Here is a 14,949-nt window from a genome sequence, read left to right on the forward strand (position 1 = left end):
GGGCGCTCCAAAGCGGATTAACTCATGGAGGCATCTTTGTGCTGGTGCTAATTTGGCAGGAGGGAGAGTTGTCAGAGTTTGTGATCAGATTTCAGCCCCCCTTGCCCCCCGTTTCGTGGCCCATTGTACATCCCTGCCTTATCCCAGGGATTAGGTGGGGGGCAACTAAGGGACCTTGGGAAGGACCTGGGATGGAGATCATGTGACTTCACATTAGGTTTGCCATTGGCAAACCTCCAGGTGGTGGTTGGACATCTGGCATGACGGCTGATCTCCAGCTGACAGAGATCAGTTCACCTGGAGAAAATGGCTGCTTTGGAAGGTAGACTCTACGGCATTGTACCCCACTGAAGTCCCCCCCCCCACGCCCACCCTCCTTACGCTCCATCCCCCAAATCTTTAGTATTTCCCAACCTAGAGTTGGCCAGCCTAGTTGACATTACGGAACAGATAAAAGGAAGTCCTTCTTCAACCAAAGAGTGATGAACACATGGAATTCACTGCCACAGGAGGTGGTGGCAGCTACAAGCATGGACGGCTTCAAGAGGGAACTGGATAAGCATATGGAGCAGAGGTCCATCAGGGGCTCTTAGCCACAAGGTATTGATAGGAACTCTCAGTCTGGGGCAAGGGATGCTCTGTCATCTCGGTGCTTGGAGGGGGGCCACAGTGGGAGGGCTTCTAGTGTCCTTGCCCCACTGCTGGACCTCCTGATGGCACCTGGTATCTTTGGCCACTGTGTGACAGTGTTGGACTGGATGGGCCATTGGCCTGATCCAACATTGGCTTCTCTTATGTTCTTATGTCTGGGGCAGTGATGCTCTGTCTTCTTGGTAAGTGGGGGGCCAACAGTGGGAGGGCTTCTAGTGTCCTGGCCCCACTGCTGGACCTCCTGATGGCACCCGGTGCTTTTTGGCCACTGTGTGACAGAGTATTGGACTAGATGGGCCTTTGGCCTGATCCAACATTGGCTTCTCTTATGTTCTTATCTACTAGAGAAGCCTTGGTAAAATCCCTTAACCTTTTCCAGAACTTAAACCCGAAGATGTACAGCTGAATTAAGTATATAACCTTCCCCCATTACCCTCTTGAGAAACATTAATTTTTATTATCAGTCAACTATAAGTACAATAGTAAAGGTAAAGGTTCCCTTGCTCCAGTCGAGTCCGGCTCTAGGGTTGCGGTGCTTCACTCCGTTTCAAAGCCGAAGAGCCAGCGCTGTCCGAAGACGTTTCCGTGGTCATGTGGCCGGCATGACTAAACACCAAGGCGCACGGGACGCTGTTCCCTTCCCACCAAAGTGGTACCTATTTATCTACTTGCAATTTCTTGCTTTCGAACTGCTAGGTTGGCAGGAGCTGGAACTAGAGACGGGAGCCCACTCCGTCATGCGGCAACTTGGGTCTCGAAGTACAATACTTGAGCAATATTAAAATATTATTACAGCATTGTTTTCCAGATTCAAGGCTCTGGATAGGAGCGTCACTTTAACCAGGATTTTTATTTGGCTTTTAGGGTTAGGATAGGTTTAGGGAGAAAAACTTAATTTTTAAGTGATCGATAAAGCACCCTGGTACATGTCCAAAGCACAAAACCTACCTGGGCAGTATCTGAGAACTGGACACTGTGAGGTGAAAGGGGAAAGGGTTCAGTGGTTAAGAGTGTAGGACTAGTGTCTGGGAGACCTGGGTTCGAATCCCCACCCCGCCATGGAAGCTCGCTAAGTGACCCTGGGCCAGTCACAATCTCTCAGCCTAACCTACCTCACAGGGTTGTTGGAAGGATAAAATGGAGGAGAGGAGAAGTACGTAAACCTATTGGGAAGAAAAGGTGGAGTACAGATGAAATAAATAAATAAGTAACTGAGTTTGGCTACCAGGTCTGGTAAACCCCCTAACCTGAATTATTTGTTCTGGAGAAGGGAAGAAAAATCTCACCTCAGTGTTTCTTTATTGTAGATTGGACCGGTTACAAAGTATTAAATCCCTTGGGGGAAAGGTTGTAACCCCTGGGTTGCAGCGGAGGGTAATTCTTCCCATTGAAGCCGAAACTTTCCACACATAACACTTACTCTATGGAACACCCCCTCCTCAAGAAAATGTGTGGTTTTGCCTTGACACAGTGTCTTGAGAGTCCAGTCAAATATTTAGTGAAGGGGGAACTAAATTTACCTCATAAGCACATCCAATGTTACTATCAAAGTCTCTGAAGAAAAGACCCATGGGCAGGGCCGGATTTAGACTTGCTGAGGCCCTAAGCTATACAAAACCCAGAGGCCCCCTGCTGTTTTAAATTACATCAGGTGGTCTCAGAAAAATTTAAAATATATACGCCTTTTTAATATTTGAAATCATTTTTTATATTGGGTTTTTGTTTGAGGCCCCAGCAGATTGCGAGGCCCTAAGCTGTAGCTTATTTAGCTTATGCGTAAATCTGGCACTGCCCATGGGAGACATGCAGTATACATGCTTGCTTCCAGAGTACTTCTTTGTAAACTCATGTCGCCCATTTTCATTAATAAGAACGTAAGAAGAGCCCTGCTGGATCATACCTATACGGCCCATCTAGTCCAGCATCCTGTCTCACACGGTGACCAACTAGCTCCTCTGGAGGGCCAGCAGCAGGGCATAGGGACCTTCCCCTGATGTTGCCTCATGGCTTTGAGATTCAGAGGTTGACTGCCTCGGAATATGGAGGTTCCCCTCAGTCACCGTGGTTACTAGCCATTGACAGACTTCTCCTCCGTGAATCTATCTAATCCCCTCTGAAAGCTGTTTATTCCTGTGGCCATCACAACATCCTCCGGCAGCCAATCCCACATTTTAATCACTCTCTGTGTAAAGCAGCCTTTCCTTTTTGTCCGTCCTGAACCTCCTGCCCATCAGCTTCAAAGGTTCCCCATGGGTTCTAGTATCTGTGGGGAGAGAGAACAATTTCTTTGTCAACTATCTCCACCGTGTGCATGATTTTATAAATCTCTCTCATGTCCCCCCTTAGTGGTCTCTTCTAAACTTAAAAGCCCCAGACTCTTCAGCAGGGGTCATTTCGTAGAAAAAGAGGCGCAGGAGCTCATTAGTATAACTCATTAGCATAGCTCATTTGCATATGCCACACCCCCTGACATCACCGGAAGTATGTCAGATGGCAACACCCACCGCTCAGGCTCCACTGGACTGTTTTGGATTGCTAGCTATGGAGGGGGGGGGGTCCAGAGTCCAACACTCTGTCACACAGTGGCCAAAAATACCAAGTGCCATCAGGAGGCCCAGCAGTGTGGCCAGGACACCAGAAGCCCTCCCACTGTTGACCCCCCCCCCAAGCACCAAGAATACAGAGTATCACTTGTCCCAGCCTGAGAGTTCCTATCTATACCTTGTGGCTAATAGCCACTGATGGACCTCTGTTCCATATGCTTATCTAATTCCCACTTGAAGCTGTCCATGCTTGTAGCCACCACCACCTCCTGTGGCAGTGAATTCCATGTGTTTATCACTCTTTGGGTGAAGAAGGACTTCCTTTTATCTGTTCTAACCCGACGGCTCAGCAATTTCATGGACTGTCCACGAGTTCTTGTATTGTGAGAAAGGGAGAAAAGTACTTCTTTCTCAACCTACTCTGTCCCATGCATAATCTTATAAACCTTGATCATGTCACCCCTCAGCCGTCGTTTCTCCAAGCTAAAGAACCCCAAGCGTTTTAACCTTTCTTCATAGGGACAGTGTTCCAACCCTTTTATCATTCTAGTTGCCCTTTTCTGCACTTTCCCCCAATGCTATAGTATCATTTTTGAGATGTGGTGACCAGAACTTACATGCAAATGTAAGGTGACACCCTCTTTTCTTTTTGATGCCACGTCTGTGGAGAAACCTCGTCTTGCGTTTGCGTAAGTAGTACTGTAACAGCATGATCAATAAAAGAGATTAAAATGGCTAAATGTGATCCACTCCCGTCTGATCAACCCCCAACCGCACAGAATTATCTCTTTGAAACCAATACGACCTAGGTCCACTGCAGGTTACCAGGGCTTAATCTAATCACATGCAGGCTTCCTGGCTTGCTGGACATCTTTTCTGATTCCAAACCCACATTTTCAAATGCCTTGTTTGAGGTTTTTCACTTCTGAAAGATTGCTGCCCGCCCTCTCAACCTTTGGAGGTAGATTTGAGTTGTGGGGTGGAAGAGAAACCCTGAGTGTAATTTGTTTCTTAAAACGTAAGCAGCATCCTGTGCCCAGAAAAGCTGAACTTTGGACTCTCGGGTCAGCAAAGAAAACACTTTTCTTTGTTTTCTCTTGATTCATGTCATTTGGCAAATTATTATTTCTTATGCACTCTCGTCTGGGTACGCTGGCTGTGGCAAATCGATCCAGGTGGTCAGCCGTGTTGGACGGAAGCAGTAGAACAAATTTAGAGTCCAGTGGCACCTTTAAGACCAACAAAGCAGGGGTCATTTCGTAGAAAAAGAGGTGCAGGAGCTCATTAGCACAACTAACTAGCATAACTTATTTGCATATGCCACACACCCTGACATCACCGGAAGTGTGTCAGAAGGCAACACCCACCGCTCAGGCTCCACTGGACTGTTTTGGATTGCTAGCTATTGGGGGGGGGGGAAACGTGCAGATCTGTCCTCGCAGAGGAGGGAGAGCTTGTACCTGAATAAAACTTGGTCTTAAAGGTGCCACTGGACTGTTTTGGACTGGGGGGCCGGGGGCTCTGCAGCTTACCTGGCTGCTTCTTGCTCTGACTGAGGGCTGCTGGGAGCAGGGGGTGGGGCTTGTTGCATGTGCCCGCCCCCTGGGCTCTTTACTGCCGGAGCTCCGCTCCTGTGCGCTCCTGCAGCAAATGACCCCTGCAACAAAGTTGTATTCAAGGTATGAGCTTTTGTGTGCATGCACACTTTTAAAAATACATTGGAATGGCAGGTAAGGTTCAGATTTATAGACAGGGGCTGAACAGTGAATTAAGATGTAACGTGATGAAGATGTGCAAAGACAAAACTAAATAACATGCTAAGGTTATAAGGTCAACAGCTGTAAAGCAATAAATATGTCAAAATAGCAGATACATGTGTAAAGGTATCTTTTCTAACTGTGGGAAGTTCCAGCTCCCATTTACCACCCGTCTTCTTTCCACAGGCACTGGAATTCTATAGGTGTTTCTGCAGGCTTCTCTCCGGGCCTTGAGGGCTAGGAACTTGCTAGCTTTTGACAAAAACAACAACAGGGTGTATTTTACCAAGCTGAATTCTGCATCTGTTGGCTTTCGTGGAATCTCAGCCTGGTTTGGGCACCAGCATGGGATTTATGACTGCCAGGAATGGTGTAGCTGGGGAAAGGCCAGGACGGGGACACTGCACTGCTCATGGTGGGTGTGTGCCCTCACGGAAGTCTGAAATCCAATCGGGGATTATCCGAGACTGAACACAGATGTACTGGCTGGCTAATGAATTACTCCCAGTGTAGACCTCACCTGGCCTGACCTCCGCGTACCCTCCTCTGTTGCAAGGAGCAGTGTCCTCGTGTGACCTTGCTTCAGGATTTGCTAATTTCCCTGTTTTCCAGCCCTGCCCTCCTTTCTGTCTTTCAAAGCTCTGGTTAGTTTAAGTGCATTTCGGCAATGGAGGGAAATGCACAAATAGGAAAACCTGGCCTGGTTGGTGGCCCAGAGTCCCCAGTTTTGCAGAAAGGGGGGAAAGCTGCACCCTGATTTTTTTCCTCTCTTCAATGAATCCGAAAGTCGATCTGTCTTTTCTCTCCGGTTTCCTTTTTTTTCTCTGTTAGCGGAGTCACATTCTGTTTCTTCATGGTCTCAGTCAGGGCTCTTTTTGTAGAAAAAGCCCAGCAGAAACTCATTAGCATAATAGGCCACACCCAATAGCAGAAACCCATTAGCATATTAGGCCACACCCCTGATAGCACAGCTCATTGGCATATTAGGCCACTCCCCCATGTTACCAGAAGTGTGGTCATCCAGCCACACCCACCTTTTGCTTCTTATTCTGTTTACCTTGTTTGTTGTCAAAACCCAGGGCCTTTTTTTATAGCAGGAACTCCTTTGCATGTTAGGCCACACACCCCTAATGTAGCATATCCTAATGAGTTTCTGCTCTTGGGTGTGGCCTATTATGCTAATACGTTCCTGCTGGGCGTGGCCAACTTGGAAGACAGCCAGAACTCCATTCCTGTGCGTTCCTGCCCAAAATAGCCCTGCATAAACATGTTTTAAATCCTTTCACTTTCTCCCTATCAGTTGGGCGATCCTGCATTGACTTTTTCCCTCCATCGTTCTACCAAAGGTGCAACTCAAAACCACATTCAAATACCCCGGGGCAACACTGTACTGACTGCGAAGTTACCCCTGAATGGCCATAAATCTATGCAGAAGGTTCCATAAAATCTGATGATCAAAGAAAGTGAAAGCAGCGTGCAGTGCAGAGGGGAATTGTTTGGTGAAACAACGGAGGGAAAGGCCAACTCAGAATCGCCCAGTATCAAACTCCGTAGCAAAACCACACCCTTGTCATTAATTTGCCGCTGCTGGGAAACTGTGTGTGTGTGGGGGGTGTGTGTGGGGGGACAGGATCGATCCATTGTAAGCTGAACTCTTCTGCTGTTGGGTGTGGCCTATTATGCTAACGAGTTCCTGCTGGGCGTGGCCAACTTGGGAGCCAGCCGGAACGCCGTTCCTGCCCAAAAATAGCCCTCAGTTTCCTATCAGGTCTCCTTTCACTTTCTCCCTATCAGTTGGGCGATCCTGCATTGACTTTTCCCTCCATCGTTCTACCAAAGGTGCAACTCAAAACCACATTCAAATACCCCGGGGCAACACTGTACTGACTGCGAAGCTGCCTCTGAATGGCCATAAATCTATGCAGAAGGTTCCATAAAATCTGACGGTCAAAGAAAGTGAAAGCAGCATGCAGTGCAGAGGGGAATTTCTATTCCGACTTGGGTTTGGTGAAACGACGGAGGGAAAAGCCGACTCAGAATCGCCCAGTATCAAACTCCGTAGCAAAACCACACCCTTGTCATTAATTTGCCGCTGCTGGGAAGCTGTGTGTGTGTGTGGGGGGGGGGGACAGGATCGATCCATTGTAAGCTGAAATCTTGTAACTTTCCCCCAGTTTGACAGGAGGGGGAATGTGAGTTTCTGGTGAACTGAGGAACAGGAAGATCCAGCTAGTTCAGCTGTTCAGAACCAGGGAAGTGTTCAAATATAGGATCCACCCCGCCCCAATTCTCAGGAATCGTTGGGATCAAGTAGCTCCACGGTGCGGGTGGGGGAGTGTCACCTGACTTGCTCCCAATCCAAATTCCTCTAACCAGCCCCCAAGTACAGTATTCTTTTCCACCTCTTGCATTTCCCCCCCAATATTAGCCTACGTTTGGAGCCAGTTTGGTGTAGTGGTTAAGTGCGCGGACTCTAATCTGGGAAAACCAGGTTTGATTCCCCACTCCTCCACTTGCACCTGCTGGATGACCTTGGGCAAGCCATAGTTCTGTCAGACCTCTTCCTGAAAAAGAGACGTTTCTGTCAGAACTCTCTCAGCCCCACCTACCTCACAGGGTGTCTGTTGTGGGGAGGGGAAGGGAAAGGAGTTTGTAAGCTGCTCTGAGACTCCTTTGGGTGAAGGGCGGGTTATAAATCCAATCTCTTCCTCCTCCTCCTCTTCTTCTAGAGCTGTTGGTAAGGACTGCAATATGATAATGTAATCACTGGGTTGGGGCAGTGTTGTAGGGTTAGACTCCATGAAAGAACTGTGATTGTTGTGGAGCCAGAGGTGAAAGACATGGGAGGGGGTTTCTTATTTATTTGTGCCCCTTTGGGGAACAGCTATGATTCTAGATGTGTCAAAAGAATTATAAAACAAAATTAATTTTTGCAAATCAGAGTAAACAACAGCCGTAGATGCACGTTTTCTTGATTTGCAAACTCTGTCCTGAAGACAGTATCGTGTTGTTCCTGATGAAGAACATTTAACTTTTCTGTTTAAAATGCAGATTATTAAATCTCCACTTTGCCCGGAAACCCAGGTTATATGGATGCAGGGGGATGGGTGGATTACAGGAGCCAGTTTGGTGTAGTGGTTAAGGCCGCAGACTCTAATCTGGGAGAACCGGGTTTGATTCCCCACTTCTCTACATGCAGCTGCTGGTGGGACTTTGGGCCAGTCATAAGTTCTTTCAGAGCTTTTCTCTCATGAGCAGTCCTCGAAAGAGCTCTCAGCCCCCCCTCCCACCTCACCGGGTGTCTGTTGTGGGGAGGGGAAGGGAAAGGGAAAGGTATTGTAAGCTGCTATGAGACTTCTTTGGGTAGAGAAGCGTGGGTTATAAATCCAATTTCCTCCTCCTCCTCGCCTTCTTCTTCTTCTTCTTCTTCTTCTTCTTCTTCTTCTTCTTCTTCTTCTTCTTCTTCTTCTTCTTCTTCTTCTTCTTCTTCTTCTTCTTCTTCCCTCCTCTCCCCTTTCCTTTGTTTTGCAATCTGTCATTTTTATTGTGAAAGTTCAGAATTTCTTTTCCCTTTCTCCCTTCCCCACATCAACATTGGGACAGATTCCTTCTTCCAGTGCAGGTCATGTTCAGCCCAAAGAGCCACAGATCCCAGTAGGGAAGAGAGACCTGGTTCCAATCCCAAACCGCGGAAAGAAAACTATAGCCAGGCATGCTGTGTGAAGCCAGGCATTTCTGACTTGGGGAGGGGGAACTGTGGTTCGTTCTGTGGTGCGATGCTCAATTACGCTTAAGGAGAACCAGACCTGAAGAAGGAGTTCCGTTTGGGAGGTGCCGTATCCTGCTGGTTTGAGCTGGCAGGGCCGAAACGGGTCTCTAACGTCTCGTGTTTGCGTGCAGCAGCCTTGAAGTCGGCTTTTGGGGCTGGTGGAATGGGCTAGGCCGCTTCAGAGTGTGGGCGGGCTCGGAGAACTGCATTTTAGAATTTTCTCCTGTGTTGAGAAGAAACAATAGACACCTCACAAGTAGAAAATTAGAAGAGTGAAGAGTAGGCCATTTATTTCACCGAGCTAGTTTCCTGCTTCCTGGTAGCAGGGGGATTCTCTCTTTTGCATCTTGATGTGATGCCTTCCGCTTGACCATTTGGGGACCCTGCACACTTTGTTGTCAGAATGATTTTAGTATAAGTTAATGTTCCCTCTAAGCTGTGGAGTCTTGTGAGCAAAAATTCTACTTTGTGAGCTCCTGGCATGAAAGCTGTGAGCGAGCGATTTGGCTACTGCATACGTCAGTTTGCTCTGGAGCAATGCGCCCTCTGTAAGCCGTGGAGTCTTGTGAACAAAAGTTCTACTTTGTGAACTGCCGGCATGAACGTTGCGAGCGAGCGATTTGGCTGCTGTATAAATGAGTTTGCTCCGGAGCCCTCCTTCCTGAGCTGAGACAAAAATGTGTGAGCTAGAGACTAAAAAGCTGTGAGCTGGCTCACACGAACTCAGCTTAGAGGGAACACTGGCTGTGAGGGTAATGTGGGGAGGGGGCCAGCTTGGAGGAAGGATGACATATAATGTCAGGGAGAGGATTTTTAGCCCCGGGCGAGCCTAATCTCATCAGATCTCGGAAGCGAAGCAGCGTGGACTCGGGTTAGCACTTGGAAGCACTGTTCCCTCTAAGCTGAGTTAGTGTGAGCTAGCTCACAGTTTTTTAGACTCCGGCTCACACATTTTTTGTCTCAGCTCAGGAAGGAGGGCTCCGGAGCAAACAAATTTATGCAGCAGCCAAATCACTCGCTCATCACTTTAATGCCAGGAGCTCACCAAGTAGAATCTTTGCTCACAAGACACCACAGCTTAGCGGGAGCATCGCCAGACGTCAGCTGCGACCTGACGGCACTTTCTGCCACCACAAGCAGTGCTCCCTCTATGCTGTAGAGTCTTGTGAGCAAAAACTCTACTTAGTGAGCTCCTGGCATTCAAGTGGTGAGCGAGCGATTTGGCTGCTGCATCAATTAGTCTGCTCTGGAGCCCCATCCTTCCTGAGCAAAGACAAAAATGTGTGAGCCAGAGGCTAAAAAACGGTGAGCTAGCGCACACTAACTCAGCTTGGAGGGAACACTGACCACAAGGTGTTGGTCTTAAAAGCAAGTCCTGTGATTTGTGTTCAGAAGACAGTTGGGTCAGGTTGGTGTTTGGGGGGAGCCAGAAAGAGACCTTGTCTGGTAGCTCTCAGCATCCCCTGCGTCGGTGGAGCTACAGAACCTCATGTGAGGTCATTAGTTGGCTGTCGCTTCCCATTGTCCTCCCTCCAGCGGCCGTGCTCTACTGAAACCTCGGCAGCCCCATTCCTGACTCTCCTCCTCTCTTTCCTCTCTGTTCTCCAGGATGAGTTCCATCCCTTCATCGAGGCCCTCCTTCCTCACGTCCGGGCCTTCGCCTACACCTGGTTCAACCTGCAGGCCCGGAAGCGCAAGTACTTCAAGAAGCACGAGAAGCGGATGACCAAGGACGAGGAGCGGGCCGTGAAGGACGAGCTGCTGAACGAGAAGCCCGAGGTGAAGCAGAAGTGGGCCTCCCGCTTGCTGGCCAAGCTCCGGAAGGACATCCGGCCCGAGTTCCGCGAAGACTTTGTCCTCTCGATTACGGGCAAGAAGCCCTCGTGCTGCGTCCTCTCCAACCCCGACCAGAAGGGGAAGATGCGCCGGATCGACTGCCTGCGACAGGCCGACAAAGTGTGGCGCCTGGACCTCGTCATGGTCATCCTTTTCAAGGGCATCCCCCTGGAGAGCACCGACGGGGAGCGCCTCGTCAAGGCCGCCCAGTGCACCAACCCCATCCTCTGTGTCCAGCCCCACCACATCAGCGTCTCCGTCAAAGAGCTCGATCTCTACCTGGCGTATTTCGTTCGCGAGAGAGGTAGGCTGCTCTCTGGGTTGTCTCGGAGGGCTCTGGCACTTCTTCTGTATCACATGCCCCCCCCTTCCCCAAAACTGTGAGGCTTCCCTTGGCAGTTTTCAAATAGTGTGACCGGAATACAGGGGCCCCTGTGATTTATTAATGGCTTACCAGCACAGGTTGTGCCCGAATTTTGAAAAAGAAATCCCCATTTTCCCGTTGTGTGAATCAACCCCTCTGTATTTTTAATTTCCCGACATTGTCTACTTCCCTGTGACCAGGGGTCATTTCGTAGAAAAAGAGGTGCAGGAGCTCATTAGCATAACTCATTTGCATAACTCATTTGCATATGCCACACCCCCTGACATGACCGGAAGCATGTCAGAAGGCGACACCCACCGCTCAGGCTCCACTGGACTGTTTTGGATTTCTAGCTATTGGGGGGGGGGACGTGCAGATATGTCCTCGCAGAGGAGGCGGGGCTTGTACCTGAATAAAACTTGGTCTTAAAGGCTCCACTGGATTGTTTTGGGGAGCTCTGCAAATTACCTGGCTGCTTCTTGCTCTGACTGAGGGCTGCTGGGAGTGGGGGGGCGGGGCTTGTTGCATGTGCCCGCCCCCTGGGCTCTTTACTGCCAGAGCTCCACTCCTGTGCGCTCCTGCAGGGAAGGAAAGCTGCATGGTATAGCCTGATTTTGTCAGATTTTAGAAGCTAAGCATGGTCGTTACTTAGAAGGGAGACCTCCAAGGAAGACTGCAGAAGGCGGCAGTGGCAAACCACCTCTGCTTCTCATTTGCCTTGAAGGTCCCTTGCTGGGGTTGCCATAAGTCCGCTGCGACTTGATGGCACTTTACACACGTGCACAATATTGTCTTTTCACTGAATGTGTAAAAGGGGCTTCATGGCGTTTTGCAAACATGGCAAAAAGAGAGACCAAGGGAACTGGGCACGAAAATGGCTGGGATGAAAAAGAATCACAGTGGCAACATATGAAAGAGAACTTGGGGGAAAGATTTGTTTGCCATATCCTTATCACTTCTATAATGTCGTCCGTGTGCACCTTTGAAAGTATGAGGATATAGGTCCCTGCTCCGAGGCGCTTACAATCTGAAATTTGATAACAAGGGAAACCATGGCTGCGGTCAGACGATCAGCTTGATCTGGTGTCATTGCTGTTCCCTTCCGGATTTAAAATACACAATCAGACAGCAATATCTACCTCCTATTCCCCAGTCGTTGGCATTCCGTTCTGACCCGCCTTCGACTCGGAGTTATTAGGCACCTGGGAAAGTCCTGTCTTTATGGATGTCAGTGCTTTTATTCAGCATTTCCGGGTGTCTGAACTCCCCTGTTGCAAACTCAAGCTGGTTGGAAAGTGTGAACCTTCCCATCTATTTCTGCCCCCCCCCGATCATTAGCGACTAGCTCATAAGCGCCCCTTGGTCTCTCATGCGAGCTTGTCAAGACTGTGTTTTTCTTAAGAAAACCGCCAAAGTACAGTTTCAGAAACACTTCCTGCATGCTGCACCACATATCCCAGCACCCTCCTCCAGCAAGCCCATTGGCCACCAGCTGCCGCCATCTCGCCAGGAGTTTGAAGGCATGCCCTTAACGGGGCGAGGTCAGAGCTGTCACTTTGGAATCCTCGTTTGATTTCTGGTGGGGCTGAGCTGTCAAAAAGGAGCAGTGCTAATTGGAATCCTCGTTTGATTTCTGGCGGGGCGGGGCTGAGCTGTCAAAAAGGAGCAGTGCTTCGAGCGGACGCTTATGCGCACGAGTGAAAAACAAATTGAAAAAAGGTGGCTGCCATGGTTGCCACGTAGCAATAATCTGAACAGTCAGCCATGAAGTGAGCACGCAGTGAAGCTGGCTCAGGGTGGGATGTCTGATCAAAACCCCCAGTGACAAAATAAAATGGTGTAATTAGAGGCGTGGCCACAGTGCGCGAAGCTTGTCATCTGACAGCAGCCTGTGAAGGGTGGCGAGGTTTGTTATTAAGATCCTGCCACTGAGAAATGGAGAGTGGAGATAGAGGCTGGATCTTAATAAATAACCCCCACTGACCTCCACAGAGATATCGGGAGGCCGGAGACAGGGATAAGGCCTGGGGAGGAACCTGCATTTGTTCCTTTGGTCCATATTCATTTTTTGGCTTATGACAGTAACGGTAGACAAGCTTCCTTGAATGACAGGTGTCCCCCTTGTGACCTTAGAGTATGGCGTGTTTTGAAAAATCACTGGAGGATGCCAAACATTCTGAATGCCCAACTCTAGCAAGCTGACTCCAAGGTGTTCTACAACAGTGGTTGACTCCAGAGGCATTCTCCGGTCTGAGCATCTCAGACGGGAGATTTTGCAAGCCAGTTCCTTAAGCAGCAAACTAAGCTGGTGTAGTGGTTAAGTGCGTGGACTCTAATCTGGGAGAACCGGGTTTGATTCCCCACTCCTCCACTTGCACCTGCTGGATGACCTTGGGCAAGCCATAGTTCTGTCAGAGCTGTTCTTGAAAAAAGAGCAGTTTCTGTTAGAGCTCTCTCAGCCCCACCTACCTCACAGGGTGTCTTGTTGTGGGGAGGGGAAGGGAAAGGAGTGTGTAAACCACTCTGAGACTCGTTTGGGCAGTGAAGGGTATAAATCCGATCTCCTCCTCCTCCTCTTCTTCATCATCATCATCATCTTCTTCTTTGCAGTAGATGTTCAGACTGAAATTGATAAACTGGTAGAACAAACTGAAGGCCTGTGGGGATCAAGAACAGCTTAGAATTGAATGTGGGGACTTTCTACCATATATGGTGGAAATGTAAGAAAATAAAAAAAAATACTGGATTATGATAAATCAATTTATACAAGAAATTTTAGAACTGAAAATAGATTTGAGACCAGAGATATTTTTGTTAAATATTGTGCCAGATGGACATAGCTTCAAAGATGTATATCTTATAATATATATAATAACGGCTGCCAGAATGTTGCTGGCAAAGTTTTGGAAATTAGAAGAAGTGCCCTCTAAAACAGACCTAAGCTTAAAATTGCTAGAGCTTGCGCAAATGGATGATTTGAGTGTAAAACTACAAGGGAAAAATAATACGGTACACAGCAATAGATGGAAAAGGGTTTATACGTGGATAAATAAGTTGGAGGTATGAATAACTCTGAAAATATATGTAATCTGTCAAACTGTAATGTTCAAGGAAAAAATAATAATAAAATAAAAGTTAAAAAAAGAGAACAGCTTAGAACAGGGGTGTCAAACATGCAGCCCAGGGGCCGGAATTGGCCTTTCCAAGGTTCAAGGTTCTTATCTGGCCTGTGAGCAACTGGTGCAAGAGAGGGGAGGCAGGAGGCTGCTTGGAGAGGGAGCCGGTGTGTGGGCACACATGGTGAGGTGTGTGTGGTCAGAGCTGTCAAGAAATGAAAGGAAATGGCTAGGGGGCAGGTATGGTATCCCTTGGGAAATGCCTAGTCTTGCATAAGATTAAATACATTTATTGGGGCTTCTGTGGATCCCCCAGTAAATCAATTGCTTTCACTCCTAGGAATCAGTCGCTTTTGTCTGTATTTTGGGTAAAAAGTAATATCATTAATTGTGTTTGCCTGTGTCATTGATAAAGTTTATATCTCCGGCTCCTGCCATTTCATTTTATGGCACACATGGCCTGGCCCGATGAAGTAATTTTTATGTAAGATCCGGCCCTCATAACAAACGAGTTTGACACCTACGAGTTTAACACCTCTGGCTTGCAACCCTTGCGCCCAAAGTCATCTGCCTTCAAGGTTCTTGAAACTCTCAGGAGTATCAGTAGACCAGTTTCCCCATCCCCCTCTGTTTCCCCCGTCCCCCCAAGTCTCCGCTCCACGCTCTGTTCCATGCCCCCTGGAGAATGCTCAGCCCTCATCAGACTGGTTATTTTCAGGGGTCATTTCGTAGAGAAAGAGGTGCAGGAGCTCATTAGCATAACTCATTAGCATAACTTATTTGCATATGCCACACACCCTGACATCACCGGACGTGTGTCAGAAGGCAACACCCACCACTCAGGCTCCACTGGACTGTTTTGGATTGCTAGCTATTTGGGGGGGGGGGGGAAGTGGAAATTCTTCCTTACAGA

The 14,949-nt window shown here is 48.4% G+C and overlaps 1 protein-coding gene across 1 annotated transcript in view; it reads left to right on the top strand.

Moving 5' to 3' along the window:
- Positions 1-14,949, top strand: part of NFIC (nuclear factor I/C (CCAAT-binding transcription factor)) — a 133,394-nt gene that overhangs the window by 8,261 nt on the left and 110,184 nt on the right. Inside the window, exon 2 of the mRNA XM_015418817.1 lies at positions 10,329-10,860. Within this exon, the coding sequence (XP_015274303.1) occupies positions 10,329-10,860 (532 nt within the window). The remainder of the gene's footprint in view (positions 1-10,328; positions 10,861-14,949) is intronic.

The sequence above is a fragment of the Gekko japonicus genome, unplaced genomic scaffold (assembly GCF_001447785.1).
Source record: "Gekko japonicus isolate JY-2015 unplaced genomic scaffold, Gekko_japonicus_V1.1 scaffold1421, whole genome shotgun sequence".
Taxonomy (NCBI): domain Eukaryota; kingdom Metazoa; phylum Chordata; class Lepidosauria; order Squamata; family Gekkonidae; genus Gekko; species Gekko japonicus.